At 39.2% G+C, this 16,827-nt stretch overlaps 1 protein-coding gene across 1 annotated transcript in view; it reads right to left on the bottom strand.

Moving 5' to 3' along the window:
- The window catches only part of LOC139710989 (uncharacterized), a 48,960-nt gene that overhangs the window by 25,135 nt on the left and 6,998 nt on the right, over positions 1 to 16,827 (bottom strand). Inside the window, exons 2-15 of the mRNA XM_071622904.1 lie at positions 13,706 to 13,881; positions 13,072 to 13,423; positions 12,405 to 12,488; positions 11,695 to 11,792; positions 10,739 to 10,883; positions 9,254 to 9,367; positions 8,233 to 8,358; positions 6,981 to 7,148; positions 5,911 to 6,036; positions 5,285 to 5,452; positions 4,097 to 4,234; positions 3,005 to 3,166; positions 1,452 to 1,631; positions 605 to 684 (exon numbers count right to left, since the gene is read on the bottom strand). Coding sequence (XP_071479005.1) covers positions 605 to 684; positions 1,452 to 1,631; positions 3,005 to 3,166; positions 4,097 to 4,234; positions 5,285 to 5,452; positions 5,911 to 6,036; positions 6,981 to 7,148; positions 8,233 to 8,358; positions 9,254 to 9,367; positions 10,739 to 10,883; positions 11,695 to 11,792; positions 12,405 to 12,488; positions 13,072 to 13,423; positions 13,706 to 13,881 — 2,117 coding nt within the window. The remainder of the gene's footprint in view (positions 1 to 604; positions 685 to 1,451; positions 1,632 to 3,004; positions 3,167 to 4,096; positions 4,235 to 5,284; positions 5,453 to 5,910; positions 6,037 to 6,980; positions 7,149 to 8,232; positions 8,359 to 9,253; positions 9,368 to 10,738; positions 10,884 to 11,694; positions 11,793 to 12,404; positions 12,489 to 13,071; positions 13,424 to 13,705; positions 13,882 to 16,827) is intronic.

Below are 16,827 nucleotides of genomic sequence, written 5' to 3'. Positions count from 1 at the left end.
AAACTTCAGCAGAACACATGGCTCATTTCATAAAGGTTATGGCCATGGTCTGCATTGAACCGCATCCTCCTGGAGAATATCGGTATCATAGAGAACACTTTTGCACCCTGCAGCTACACATGTAATTATCAAAATATAATGTAATCCGACTGAAAACCTACCTAATGAATGCACATGCACATACACCCACGCACCAAGCAGCTATAATTCACACACTCAGGCTAATTTGCTCCCAAACAGTGCAAAAATATTCCTGCAAATTTATCAGTTGATAAATACCATACCTCTTTGACTTATCAGAAGTATGTTACGATGAAACACCTAACATAAGTGTCATTTGCTGTAAATACAGTACAATGCATGAACATTTTGCACATTGTGCTATGAATGTTAGGAACATTCGGAGTCATTTTTTGTCTGTATCACCTGTATCGTTGTAGCTAATAATAAGGATACACAACAATGAGGTCAATCTGATATGTATACATCAAATACAATGTACACAAGTCTATGAGAAATGGAAATCCATAACATTATCATTTGTCTCTTCCAAGTCAAAGTGAACAGACGGCATTCTGGGAAGGACTTTCCACATAACACTTACTCTGAGAGACCAAGCTCAGCCTTGAGATGATCAATCTCTGCTTGTAGCTTCTCAGCAGCTTGCTTGGGGACACCAGTCGTCTGTAAATCACAAACAGAATTTACTCTGCTGAATATTCCACATGCATACACATATCAACCCTTTGAGAACATGCATTTCCCATATACCCTTCCCCCGAGTATACTCAGGACCCCTTCTCAACGGGTTAAATACAGACTGTAGCTAACCTTGTTTTGAGCACTTCATTCGACTGCAAAACCAACACCTCCAGATGACTGTTGATTGCAGCTGTCAGCAGAATATCATGTTAATATTGCAGATCATTTTACACCCAGGTTTTGCAATGAGAAAACAACATATCTCACATTTCATCTTATGTTTCCATCCTTTGCATTTGACTGTGAACTGTGATTTTGCATGATGTCATTTGATATGTCTAATCTGCAGTCACAGTGTGAATAATATTTGGAGTTCTCATTTACGTTTACCTGCAAGTATGATATATGTGTGTCATAGACTTATCAAACAAATGAAAGTAAAGCAAGATAATGAATACTTTGACTGTGGTGAAAAGAATGGGAAAATGGGTAATATGTAAATAAACAACAGATAGGGCTATACGACCAGTCTAGGCTTCTCAGCATTAGTAACTGAATGCAAAAACAGCTCAGGCCTTACTCCAAACTGGGTATGGCACTGGTCTAGGCCTAGTCTTGTACTAAGGTCTATGCTACCAAGCTAGAGTTTTTTTATGCACATGAAACTTTTGTAAATTTTGCAAAAAACCGAGGTTCACAAAACAAGTCAAATGTACACACAAGTTTTTGTTTGTAGGCCTGATGCTGACCTGGTTCTTGGACAAGATGGACTTCTGCATCTCCAGGAGTTGGATGACCTGCTGGTCCTCTCCATGCTCCTTGGCCAGCCGTTTGTTCTCCTCCTCCAGCTCCTGGGCTGTCTCTCTCACCATGGCGAGCTCCTCCAGGGAGGATTGCAGGGACTGCATCTCTGATTTCAGCAGTGATATCTGGCAGGTGGTGGAAGAAGTGTATAACACTGTCAGAGTCCATTGGCATTGACATTCATTCATTCATTCATTCATTCATTCATTCATTCATTCATTCATTCATTCATTCATTCATTCATTCATTCATTCATTCATTCATTCATTCATTCATTCATTCATTCATTCATTCATTCATTCATTCATTCATTCATTCATTCATTCATTCATTCATTCATTCATTCATTCATTCATTCATTCATTCATTCATTCATTCATTCATTCATTCATTCATTCATTCATTCATTCATTCATTCATTCATTCATTCATTCATTCATTCATTCATTCATTCATTCATTCATTCATTCATTCATTCATTCATTCATTCATTCATTCATTCATTCATCCATCATTCATTCATTCATTCATCCTTCATAGGAATTCATTCTCAACACAACCATAGCAAGGAGCACATCAAGTGTTTCCACAGAAGAGTCTTAGATCTATCAAGGCATGCACAATTTCACCACAATTTCACATCAATGAGGAAATGAACAGGAATGTGATATCTTCATGCTATGTAGTCATATTGCTCCAAAATCACATATTTTTATTCTTATCACCAGGTAATGGCATTCATTTGAAGACAACTAAGTTGCATCATGTCTGCTTTTTGTTTGTGCATGTGTGTGTATTAATTTTTGATCATCTGCAAAAGAGGAAATTAAAAAAAGGTGTATGTCACTTACTTGAAAAATAATACTAATTGGTAAACACCAGTAGGTCACTAACAAACGTTTCAATGTCCTACCAATTAAACAGCATGAAAATTATGTGTTTTCTACTCCTGCATGAACTAATCAATCAGGTATAATTACTGTACAAACAAAATTAATTGAAATGACCACATAAGGACATCTTTAGCAATGGTAGTGAGAGGGGAAGTAATTAAAGACAAAAATATTTCTTCTCCTTACTCTAATACCATTATTTTCACCTACATATTAGCACTGAAATTGAAAGTGCCATACAATCATGATGTAGTAATGCCTATTGCTTAATGTGTCATACCTTTGGATTGGTTTTTGTAAGGTACATGTGCAGGCATGTGTTGGGGAGGGATGATAATCGTGTTCTGAGGAAAGTGCTGGAGTTTAATCTGAATGAGCCACAAAAGCAAAGATGATCAAAGAAAACATGGAAGAGAGGTGAACGTAGAGCTTGGCAATGATGGCTTGAGAAAGGAGGATGCCGCAAATTGGGCAAGATATGGAAAAAGTGAGAGAGCAGTTGCTGTTAGAATGAGGTAAATCCAGCCACCCCATTATAGGGGGCAAACCCAAATCAAAACTGGATGATGATGATGGTGACGTGCAAACCTTGTTACAGCACCCACCTGTTCATTGGCTTCCCTGAGTTTGTCCTTGAGTGAGATGGATTCCTTCTCCTTGAGTGCCAGACTGCTTGAGAGGCGGTCACAGGAGGACTTCCACTCCTCCTCCTCCTTCTGCTGCTTCAGGGTGGCATCCTTCAGGTCCTCGTTGGCACGGTGAAGCATCTGGGGGATGCGAGAAGAGGGATGCAGCAACATAATGAATCAGTGAACTATTCATCCACTGACCAAATCATCCATCCCTCGATATACTCATTCATTCATTCATTCATTCATTCATTCATTCATTCATTCATTCACTCACTTACGCATTCATTCATCCATTCATTCATCTGTTCACTCAATTCATTCTGAAATCCATTCTTTTGTCCATTCCTTAATCCCTCCATCCATTCCTTCATTCATCCCCTTATTCATTCATCCATCTATGCATCTTTCCATCTAACCGGACATTCATTCATCCATCTATCCATCCATTCATTGTTTTATCAATTCCCTCATCCATTCATCCATCCATTTATTTCTTCATTCACTCATCCATCCATCCAGTAATATGCTCATTCATTCATTCATTCACTCACTCACTCATTCATTCTTCAATCCATCCATTCATGCATCTGTTCATTAATTCATGTATCCATTCATCTGTCCATCCAGTCACTCATCCATTCATCCACCCATCAATTCATACTTCCTTTCATTTATTCAATTGTTCATGGTTGATCTTATGGAAGCATACTTCAGAGAAATAAGTCATACACGATTCAAAAACAGGTATGGCTACAGAAAACACAGGGGAACAGGATAATTGCCAAAAGACTCATGCTCTGAGAATTACTCACACAACAATTTGCTATTATTAGTCATTGCAGACCAAAATAGGTCAGGTTTATCACAGGCTTCGTCAGCTCATAAAACTGCTGCTAGAGATATTGACAGAAGTGAAGGCATTTCAGTCCTTTGAAGATTCAGTGGAGTTAAAGTGCCAACTATTACTTCTCAACTACTGATTGTGTGAAACCCTTGTCATCTTGCCGTTGATTGAAAAATGATCAAGTCCATGGCCAATTCTATGGTTATCAAACGCTAACTCACCGTCTCTAGTTCCTGGGCCTTTGAAGATGACTTGGTCTTCTCACTGCGTGCCTCCCTGGCACTCTCTCGCACAGACTGCAGCTGTTCCTCATACTGTTCTTTCTCCCTCTGGAAGTCTGCCTTTAGCTGCTCAATAGCCTGGTGGTAAAAACCACATCACAGGGGTGTGTTCAAGTGAATGACTGTCCAGCGAATTTGCAATACTGTGGATACATGTGTAAAGGTACTTTCACTTCTTATCTGAGTTATCTGTCGTATACCTGGTAATTTACAGAAACACATACCTTATATCTAAATCTTTCAGCAGACACTATGTATGACAAATAAGACATGGTAATAACTAAAGAATTCTATCGTTGTGGGCATCTTCCAGAGTCATTTCTTCCAGAATTCAACTTCTGAGGCTTGATTCGCGACACTGAATTGGCATATCTCAGTAAATGCTCAACTCAATTAGACTGGGCTGTGAGAACAGTAATAGAACTTAAGTTGAAATCTATGGCTTTATACGCATGATGGCATACACTCAGTGAGATTTCAACATAGAAATTTCCTACATAGGCTGTGTGAGCCCTTCTCCCACAACAACCCTGTAGGCAATAATGATCACAAATTACTCCATCAAAAAATAAAGATATTCAGAGATCAATGCTATAACTACCCATTGGTCATTTCTAACAAGAGCCCTGAAGGGCTTCACACTCAGCTGCATTCCAAGATATCATTGACCTCGGTGTAATCTTCCTGCAGAGTGGTGCTCCTTTTATGGTAGGTCAGCAAAGAAACTATAGGCGCGGTCAGACTGGCAAAAGATCGCAAAGTTTAAGATCTCGAAGTTTTGCCAGTGTGACCGCAAACTTCCCATGAAACTTCCCGCGAAACTACTCGATCTGTTTGTGGGCGGTGTCTCCGAAGCGCGACGCCATTGTCATGTACAGATGTGCTTTGTTACGTCACAATCACTAACCATCGGACGGCGCACTCTTTCTTGCGCGCGTACCAATGGCCCAAACTTCGCGACCTTAAACTTCTCAATCTTTTGCCAGTCTGACCGCGCTTATTAACTATACCTACTCAGGGGGACCAGGAACAGGCCCTGGTATCATTGTTTCCCTATTTCAATTGTCTTTTAGAACAATGCACAAAGTAATTGAGCCTCTTCAGAGAAAAGAGAAGCAGACCACTTACCTTGGTCAGGGTGTCCCTCTCCCCTGCGATTCTCCTAGCCTCTCCCTCCCAGTAGGCCTGCTGCTGGGCGATGGAGCGCTTGTCGGCTCCTGTGTTCTTCAGCTCCTCCTGTAAGCGCTCCTGGTTCGTCTTCAGCAGGGAGAGCTCTGTCGACAGCACCTCGCTCACCTATTGTATACCAACAGCCATATCAGAGATTTCAGTCATTCATTTGCCATTCTTGAAACCATGTTCTCATTTCCATTATAGTCATTTATTGCATATGAAAAGCAAATGGCAGTATCCACAGGGATGCCAGCCTTGCAAAAGGCATTTCAGTATTCTGAGGGCTAAAAGAGAGGTGTATTTTCTTGTGAAAAACCAGTATTTCCTGCAATAAACATGGGTAGTAATACAATGTGTAAAAAACATATTTTTCATAAAGCCTTAAATATTTTTGGCAAAAAAAAAAATTGTGCAAAATGCTGCAAAAAACATAACAGCTGACATCTCTGTATCTATTCACACACAATCATATAGAAAATTGTGCTTAGTATTCCCTCGTCTGCACATCAGAAAATGTGAAATGAAATATTGAGGCAAGTTATGGCCTGTAAGAAATTTGGAAAGAGATTTAGATGGCTTACCTTCTTAGTGGCATTCAGTTCCTCCTCTAGTCTCTCCAACTCCTCCTCCTTCTTATCCACCATGAGTTTATGCTGGGTGACAGCCAGCTGGGCCTGCGTCAACTGACCATCAATATCCTGCTTGACCTAAAGGGGACAACAGACACAGTCACTAGGCAGATGCATAACATCAAGGGCACACTGGTCATCAATTTTAACACCATGTTTAGGTTTGAATGAGACTAACTAGTGCTCCTAAGAAGAGCACCATAACTTGTGTTCGGGAGTACAACCAGAAAGTATGTTACAAAGTCGTACCTTCATCTAACACTCCTTGGGAAGACAATATAAAGTAACATTTGTGCCCCATAGATTATGGCATGAAAACCTCTATCAACCCAACACCTTGACATTCATGCATAGAATCTGTCTTTTTACCTCAAAAAACAATCTCACCTAGGTAAACTAAACATCTGTTTAAATGTTCAGCATTCTTTCAGACATGGACGGATATTTACATCATTGCTGGGGTGACAAGACCTTGGATCTAAAATTTTGGTGAATATGGGTTTTTGGATAAATAGTCAGATAATCAGGTAGGTGATGTCCCGTCCAAATCCTAGCTGTCTTACCTCCCAAAAATGAAGCCACCACGGCATGTCAAAGGAAAAGTTATCCCATTTGATATAATGCTTTGGCTGCCATGTTGTTGTGTTTTTTCTCTCCTGCACATTTGACATTTTGTAGATACCGGTACACAGTCTTGTTGCCCCAGCGACAATATGTAACTGTTACAATCATGATATCAAATTTTAAGTATGTGAGTAAAGTTAATCAAGCTTTGATGAAGGATACTAAGGCAAAAAATATATATGTCACCCATGGAACTTTGAGAGATAAATCTCTCATAAAATATATAACCAAAAAAAGGCCTTCTTTCACAGACTGAGATATAGACTGACAGAAAGAGAGGAAAAGAAAGAGGAGAGGCAGGCAGAGAGAGAATGAGAAAGAGAGATAAAGAGAAGGAGGAGAGCTAGAATTCAAAAGCAAGAGACAGATCAGTACTCATCTCCCACTCCCTGACGTACCTTGATGATGTCTTCTTTTTCATGACTGGTCTGGTTGAGAGCTTGCTGGAGGTCCAACTTCTCCTGCATCAACCTCTCCTTGGAGGCGGCCGAGCTGACGCAGCGGGCGTTGAGGTCAGAGCACTTATCCTCCAGCTGTATGGCCCTGTTCTGGAACACCTCCCGTTCCTTGGGATGGAGAGGAAGGAGAGAGGGCAACGTGGATTTACCATGTGACAATCCTCGAGTCATCCCATTAACCCGTTGAGGACGGGCTGATTTTGTTACAACACGCATTTCCCATAGACACTTGCCCGAGCATACTCGGGACTTGTCCTCAACAGGTTATCAGAATTTGCAGCTATAGCCCGCAAGTTTTTCCACCAGTCTCATACTGTTTCTTTAAAGTTTATCACAACAATTATTACTGCTTCAACCAACCTTTATTGACTGGAAAGGATGGTTGAAGCTTTAGTCTTTGATGTGATATAATCTTTTCCCAACTGGTGCAAGTTTCTGTAGCATTCTTTAAAGTTGTTATCATATGGGCATGACATCAACACTACTCTCTGGGGAACTAATAGTTATGTGCACTGCATTTCCCAGGGTTTCCAATCACAAGAAGAACAACTCCTTTTATCTGCTGTAGTGTTTAGTAGTCCCTTATATGTCTTTACTAAATTCCTGACTTATGCTGAAATTGCTGACTTATGCAACAGCTATGTGGCTTAAGTACAAACAGGAACGACTATTCTCTGCACAGAAATTTAATAAGCAATATGAAAAGGCTGGCAATTCATCAATTTGAAATACAGTGGACTCCCGTTACATCAAAGTCCTTGGGACGTGCAGTTTTCTTTTGTTATAATATCAAAACCTCGTTATAACCGAACAAATAGACAATAAAAGTACATAGAGTGGTAATGTTGTGGCCTGAATTTTTACTTCGTTGTAACGAGAATTTCGTTATAACCATGTTCGTTTTATAATGGGTGTACACTGTACCAGGGTTGGGTTTTGTTGGACTCAATAATAAGATTACCTACAGTATCAATGAGTATGCAGAAAATCAGATGATGACTAAATCAAATGCCATTGAAAATAGTAACTTCATGTTTCACCGTTAGAATCACTCTTGACTTCTAAATCAAAGTTGGTGTAACTTTGTGATCAAAGGGCATTTTTGTCAATATCCACAGTCATATATTTGGCATTCAGGCAGTGTCAAAAATGTCACAAAGGGAAGAATAAAATGTTGTTTTACGCCTCTCACCTCACTGGTCTTCATCAAGTCAGCTTTGACAAGCTCTAGATGATGCTCCAGCTCAGCCACATGTCTTCTCTCGTCCATGAGGTACGCATTGAGCTCGGTGTTACGCGCTGCCAGCATCTCTCGGCTCTGTCATCACACAGGGAACGCATCGATCAATTCATGCAAACATGCACCCATTCATTTATTCTTTTGACGTATTCCTCATATGTAGGGTGCATTTGAGTACTCTAAAGGAAACCAATGTGAACTGAACCAAAGCGCACCGTACTGAACTGTGCCAGATTTGGAGCGTTCGAGCGCTCTGTTGAGAAAGTATACCTCGTGAGTTATTTGTAGAGGGGTCACGCATTTTGTTGCAAGAGGGTCATTCAACTGGCACACTTGAACTACTTACGGATGTTCCGTACAAAGAGAATTAACTCTTTGCATTATGACATATGCTCATGTTACGCCCATTCTTCACATGCGAACTATTGGTACCCTTTTGGTACCCTTTTGGAGCACACTGGCAAGTGGTCATCTTTTGGCTTGGTTCAGCTCAGTACAGTTCACTTTAAAAGTGTTCAAGAGCTCCTAGAGAGCTCTTGAACGCACCCAGACTGACCAGATGTAACACATGTGTGGTCCTTCAACTACAGTAGGATGAAGTTCTATGGGCTTGCCCTTTAACATTGAGAATCCACTTAGTGTGGAAGAGTGACAAAAGCTAGTATACTTGTCCTGTGTCCTCTCCAGAATTATTACAATTAATTTCTGATTTTCTCTGGTTTCTCTTAAGTAAAGTATCTGCTGCAAAGTCAAATACATCAAGGCTATATAATGTGAAATTTCAAAAGTATTCTAGAGAGACTGTATATCAATGCCATATATCGATATTATATCCATTATGAGTTCTCAGCATACGTGTGTTGCCCTTCAATGTTTTTCCTTATCTCTCTTTCTTTCTTTTTTTTTTAGTTGATTATGCTGCAACACAAATTCACCAACATCTGGATAATTTGAAGGAACTTTCCAAACCCACCTCATTCAACTTCTCCAGTTCTCTGACTTCTGCTTCCAACTTCTCATTCTTGGTCTTGGCAATCTGAATGGACTCTCGCAGGGCCATCGCTTCCTTCAGCATGGTTTCTTTAGTCTGGAAAACAATTCACGGACGAAATTTGGAATTCCAAGTATTTTGTATTTATGTTTATTCATATAGAGCTCTTGATGCAGAACAGACATGAGTACAAAATTGGTAAATATCCTTTATACAAATTGTGAACGGCCACATCTTGTTCCATTGCACTTGTAAAGACCATACACTATTTGTTTTATACAACACCTCAAACGTCAACATATCGTCGGCTGACAATGATAAGGGCGTTAAGTTGCCACTAAACCCATAGTGTTCAAGACAACTTAACGCCCTTCTCATTCTCAACAGACGATATGTGGTCCACACAGATTCTTGAATTTAGCACAGAAATGACATCCATTTTCCGTGAACGACGAATGAGTAGCCGCACAGTCACCGTGTAAATACGTACGCAAAGCCGATCGGTGGAAGTTGCTTACAAAAATGAGTGACAAAAATATGCGCTTGTAAGCATGCTTGTAATTGTTAAGTGCGCACAGCAAATGTTTGTTTACTGTGACATCCGAGCCGTGCGGTGGAACAAAAACTTTGAGTCAATCGTGAGGTTAACATGGGAATCAATGGATATGGGTGACGTCAGCCATGCGCTATCCATTTTTGCTCAAACAAAATTGCACAGCAGACAGCCACAACGTACGATGGAACTTTTGACTAAATATCACATGATGGGCAATCGACCAATCTAATTGTTGTATAATATTTCATATTTTTATAAAAACTGTTCAGTCAAAACCTCTCTTTTGTGGCAACTCACTGGAAAATGAAAAGCCACTGTCACTGGCAGGTTGCCTATGAGAGGTCGCCATGAACAAGAATACTGTTAGCCCATGTTGGAGACTTTAGCTGCCACTACCAGTAAATCACTTTGACAGAGATAAGTCTGCTGTGACAGGTTAGACAGTGTTTATACTGTGAAACCAGGAACATTCTCGGCATGAAACTTACATAAACTGGAGCTGACGGCCTTTTTGGCGACGTGAAACTTTCGTGCTTTGGTAACTGGCGTTCAATGCATTGTATAGACAAAAACTATAGCATGCATTTTACTTTTCCAAATCATGAATGTTTCATGCTAGTAAAAATTGCTGGTCTTACAGTGTTTCACCAACACCTGGGGTCCGTTTCATGAAAATCTTATGAGAGACTTTTCGCTCCTGAGACATACTTGTGGGAGACTTCATGAAATGGAGTCTCCCTCTCTATGAGAGTCTCCTCTCTACCTAGCTACATATGAGCAACTTTGGCCATTCTGAGATTCATGAAAAGACTTTTATGTGATGACTTCACGCAACGGACCACTAGTATCTAAAAAGCTAGAAATAAACTATAAATTGTGTCTTGAGACTGGAAGGCAGGCTAGCAGCTCACTTGTTGGAATGTCTTGTTCTCCTCCTCTAGCAGCATCATGGCCCTGGAGGTCTGGTCTACCAGAGACTCCCGCTTCCGATTCTCCGTCTGCAGGGCTGAGTGGGCCAGCCGCAGACTCTTCAGCTCCTGCTCCAGTTCCCCCATCCTGGTGGGGTGAATTATAGGAGGAAGTCATAGGTGGGTGGGGAGAAAAATGTGGCATTTCATATTGTCAGATAACCTATTAAATCGTGGAGGGGGGGGCGCCTTTACTGCAGAAATAATCAACCTGACATTGAATTGTCAACTCTTAATTTCATGGCATATCTTAAGTTGGAGAAAGTTGGATGAAATTGGTTAAATTCATTAAATCCACACACAATCAGAAAGATTTAAAATTTTGTCAATGTGACAGAAAACAAGGACCTTGAATTTTCTAAAATGTGTTGCTAATTTAAGAAACAAATCTAACAAATAATAGACTTTCAAATAATGTGTAAAGTGATCTAACAATGAATATTACAAATCATGATAAAGAGACATCCCACCAAACTACAGCAATGCAACTTTTGCAATTCAAATAGTTATTAAAACAAAAGTGGCAAAATTAATCAAGATTGGAACAAAATTAGACACAAGATAAGATAACTTGTGTTTAAAGCCACTATTATGAGATCATCTAATCTGGAAATATAATACAAATCACCACTGTCAAGTGGCTGTGTCATTGCTTAAACAATATCCCTCATTTGCATCATAATAAAAATATACCCCAAGGTGCCCTCATCAAATTTGTATGAAGGAATGCATTGTTACTTCCGCTTTATGAAGTCAGGAAAAGTGTCAGCTCGCACACAATGTTACAACAACAGATACAAATTTGTAGATAATGGTGCAAAGAAGGATGAGAAAGTGAAATTGAGTTTTCAGGAGCTGGAAACAGAAAAAGATGAGATTGAGCTCTAGGTAGTACCAACCTCTGTTGAAGCAAGTCTTGATTCCTGATGGAATCCATTTTGTCTGTAACAGACATGTCTCTTTCCTTCTGCAGATCATCCATTCTCTTTTGCAATGCCTGAAAGATCATTGATCAGGGAGAGAGGAGAGAGAGAGAGATGAACATCATCATTACATACATTCTTTAGACACAAAAAAAAAATCATATGCAAAGTTAAATCTCAGATTTGGATGATGAAATTCAGATAAAAATATCTTCTGTAGTATAACAAACAACAGTGATGGACATCATAGACTTTGTAGACGTGTGTGTCTCATGTAAGAGATATCCCTTTATTGAGGGTATTACAGAAGCATGCTGTTATACATTGTAAATTAAACTCTATATATCACTGGTATATGGAGAGCCTAGTTGCTGTTTGAAGAAAACAAAAATAATCTGATATATCAAAAGGCAATTTTTTTTTTCCAAATCTACACATTTATTCAATTAAGACAAAGAATTTGGTATCTCTGCATTAATTTGAAGATATGCAAAACCAGTAAGAATAAAATTTATTTTAAAAAAATGAAAATATGAAGTAAGTGGCAAAAGCCAGGAAAGAAAAAAAAAGAAAGATTAACTCTCCAAAGTAAGAGTATGTCTGTCCTATTAAAAGGTGAGAAACATTATGACCTCTATGGACATAAACTGCACAGGAAGGAAAACCTTTCACCCTTGAACCCTCACCTCATTAGTTGCAGAGAGGTTGGAGAGGGTGTGGTGAGTGTCATTCAGCATGCTCTCATTGCTGCACAGTCTCTCCGTCTGAGTCTGAGCCAGAGTGGATGCAGCACCAGGCATAGATGAAACAAGAAGATGATGCGCAGTGTTACATGATATCACACAAGAATTGGATTGGATTTCCTTCACTTTAACACAGGATCATAGATTAACAGTGAGATAATGAAAGCAAATCTGGTAAACCCCAATTAGGGCTTACTGCAATTGCCATGGAATACTGAAAGCAATCTACAATGTTATAGACATTTCATGGAAAAACTAAAAGAGCATCTATTATTAAAGAGAAAAAATATCAGCTTGTCCTGGAATATTACCTTGATGCTTTTAATATTAGCCGTAACTCAGGGTCAGTCATGTAAGGCCCTGTAATTGAGGTTATGAATTTAAAGCTTATCAAATATGACCAATTCTGATGATACTGAAGTGTTAGCCTAAACTGCCTAAATTTGTTGGTTGTTATGGTTTTTAAGTGTCTTCACATTGCCTCCTTCACTTTTTTTTGTTGTTGTTGAACCAAGAAGCATAATCAATTAGGGTATTTACAATATTCGAGTACCACAACTGTACATTTGCATAATTACTGAAAGAGAATAAAAGAGAAGAATCAACACACCTGTAGAGTTTCATGAGCTTCTCTGAGTTTCTCAACCAAAGCCAGTCTCCTCTGCTCACTCTCATACATGGCATCCTTCATGTTCTTGACGGAGGAGGGGGACGTATTCCAGAAGTCTTCCCCAATGCTCCCACCGCCACCCACTCCAATGCTCCCTCCCACTCCCCCATTGGTTACCCCGATGAGGCTTCCTGCCCCCACTCCTCCCCCGTAGCTCCGCGTGGAGTGCGGCAAGGGGGCGGAGGAGGGACTCCGATGGGTCATGTGATTGCTGGACAGCTGGGGGAGGGAGGTGGATGGCTGGGGAGGGGACATGTGGTGGTAAGGGGACTTGGTTCTTGAACCTGTATAGCTGCTCAGCCAAAAGCAGAGAAAGTGAAGACATTTCTAAACCCATCAACTAAACACTGACTGAAGAAGATGTATAATCTTAATATTGGCTTTTTGTAAATGTACAAAGTGTACCAGGAAATCCAACAACACGCTATAGATGTGTATATGGTGACAGCCATGTGATATTTGTACATATGGGTACATGTCTTTTTTTTTTTATGTTAAACTGTTACTGCAAGAAATTGCCATCCATTACTGAACAAAGATATGCCACTTTTAAGGACTTTTTCTTTTCTCTCACCTTATACCAGAATCAGAGTCTTGACTGTTGCTAGGTAGCAGATCACCGTACAACTTCCCATGCAAGGGGGAAGAGGTTTTGGGTGTGGTACTACTCCCTCCATAATGACTTGGGCCTGTAGTTCTCTTCAGGACATCAATTTCTACCTCTTTCTCTCTTCGCCTTACCTGTTCCCTCTGAAAGAAAAAAGAAATGGATAAAAAACATACAGATAAGAAAAGATGTGACAGGAAATAAATCACCACAAACTACATACATGGCAACTGATAAAATACTACTCTCAACTTCCATATGGTACAGTACAATAGTACAACATATAAAGTGCTATGGATCTACCATTGTACAAAATGTAGGTTGCACAATATATGCATATGGTAAACATAACTGTTCATATGATACACAAAATTAATTTATGTTTTGGCTCTTACAGCTCTAGATATCATCTCTTGGTAACCTTTTCAAACAGATGCACATTATTTTATGTTGATGACAAAACCATCACTATTTTTTAACGCTTTTTTTTTTTTTTTTTTTTTTTTTTTTGGGGGGGGGGGTTGTTTCTGGTGATATTCTGCCAGATGGGTAGGGATTAGAGTACACACTATACAAACAATTGACCAGAACTGATGAGAAAATATTGATCTTTTTTTTGGGGGGGGGGGGGGAGGGGAGTAATCACTTGGGTAACTAATCCTAGCAACAGGTTACTCTGGGAGAGCAGTACTAATGCTGGAAATGGCTTCACATAATGTATACCTGAACCATGGGTAATAAATCAGACCACCAATAAAACTACCTAGGATAGAAATAGGATCATGATCTTCTACACAATTATTGTGCAATTATGGACACAACCAGGAAACTGAGTAAAAATCATACCATGTGAGAGAAACTTTTCAAAAAGTCATATTTCCGCATTCAGAGCAGGTTCAGTTGTACATGTACGCTGATGTACAAGTGGCCTCTCATGCAATCAATGGAACTGTAATCATCCATAAAATTGATTTGCTAACCTGAGTGTGCCAAAAAGTTCTTTGTACAGATACTTTTCTCACCCTTCTTATGGCACATGTACAATTGTACTGTACGTTTCTGCACACTGCACGTCATACAGTAAATCAAATTGTACTTGCCTAAAGGCCACAGGCTATTTAAAGTGCTTTATGATAGTGTACAACTATGCATGCAATCAGGGAGGTGTCTCTTCCCACTTCCATTAGTACAATGCAGTGCCCTGCAAGAATATTTCAGTAAATTCATGTTTACAATCACAATGCTCATGAATGTAGTCGATAATTCTTTGCAAATCACATTTACACAGGTACTTGTATGTCTGCAATTTTGATGAGGCATTCAGTGAGGACAAGACATCCCATCATTCTTGTATATGAACATGTGCATGCAAAGAGGTACAGTGAACCGTACAATCAATGTACCGGTACTGGATTTGGACAAGACAAAACTAAGTGAATCATTTCTGTTAAGTACACTCATACAGGAACTGAAAGGCACAACTAGTGCATGTCCTTAAAGTTTACTTATGAATTTACTCTGTTTGCTTTACACAGTGTGGTTATGTGTAAGAGAAATACCAGAGAGGCATGCAGTGTATGCACTGCACACTTTGAACTTTGATTGAGGGTTGATTTGGATAAAGTTATGATCAGTCTCACAGAGTGTTGAAACTGATTATGGTACAAAGTGTGTGCTACAGCATATGTTGTTTTATCATTGAAGTTGTAAAATCACAGATTTACAATCGATATCAACTCAAAAAGCAACTGCACTTCTTTTTAGTTGCATAATTTACTAGGGGCTCTTGATAGTTTACACTGATCATGATCATATAGGCATTGATGGGTATTATTCAATCTAGTTGCCAAGTGTGGGCTGCGATTGCAGGCAAATACTGCTGTCACAGTCTTGCTCTATTGTACAATGTCAAAGTAAGAGTTTGCTTTGCTGCCTGTGATGTTATACTCTTGTGCATCTACAAAGTTTACTCACTACACTAGCACAATGCTCAATGTTTACACTTTTCCAGATCAAGTACACTCTATGCAGGGATCAAGCTGTAGTCAGCTGCATGCTCTCACACTTGGCCAACATGCAGTCTCACTGCACGTCAGCGTAAAATGGAATGGGATCCATCCCACATTTGGATAACAGATTTACCTTGAATGTACATTGTGTCTACAATTGTACAAATCCACTTGTTCACTGACAAAAGTACTCTTTTTTACTGACCATAATGTCATGTTCACTTTCTTCCAATTACCAACTGTCTCAGTTAAGTATAATGGTCAATTTTAAAGCATAGAAAAAGACATGAATCCCACAATAAAGTTTGAACAATTTGCATTTTAAAATAGACTCTTGCAAAAGTTGTTATTCTAGTATTAAGATGAAAGCAGAAAAGAGACAACAGGGCAATTCCGTATGGGAAGGGCAAAAACAGCAAAATTCAAAGTTAAGTAAATGCTCAGAAATTTCAGTTTCCCGTACAGACGGATTGTTGTATTTACGGAAACAAAAAACCCTTTACCAATAACTTTCCTCGTTTTTGTTGTACACACTTTTGAAGTTGGAAGACTATTTATTGTATTTATCTAAAATCTTACAATATTAAATGAAAATTTAAAATGAAACAACTTAAATATCTCTCTGCTTTATCCATACTTCCACATCTTTATTCCTATGCTTCAACAATCACATTTAAGGAAGCATTCAGTCACTCTCATTACGATATTTTTTGGAGAAATTTTCAAAATCTACTGACAAATTGACGTAATTCCGTTACCATAAAATTGAAAAAAGTTTTCTCCTGAACAAACTAATCACTTATTTTTTCTCCCCTTGTAAATTTTTTCTCTACTTGTGACTCCCTGAAAAGTCACAAAATATTTTGTGAAATATCTCCTTCAGTTCTTCTGTAATTGTGGTAACGGAATTACATGGTAACGGAATTACACGCACATCTAATATGGAAGAGAATGACATATCCTACTTTCGTGCCAATATGTATGTGAACTGTCCATGAAATAGCTTCAGGGCATTATTATTGAGCTTAACAGTGTTAGTGATTGGCAGTAAAGGAGTGAAAGTTGAAATATATGTATGGT

The sequence above is a fragment of the Diadema antillarum genome, unplaced genomic scaffold (genome assembly GCF_040938485.1).
Source record: "Diadema antillarum isolate AM-2024a unplaced genomic scaffold, OU_Dant_1.0 seq00001597_RagTag, whole genome shotgun sequence".
Taxonomy (NCBI): Eukaryota; Metazoa; Echinodermata; class Echinoidea; order Diadematoida; family Diadematidae; genus Diadema; species Diadema antillarum.
The sequence above is the reverse complement of the archived record's forward strand: the minus strand, read 5'-3'. Positions and strand labels throughout refer to the sequence as shown.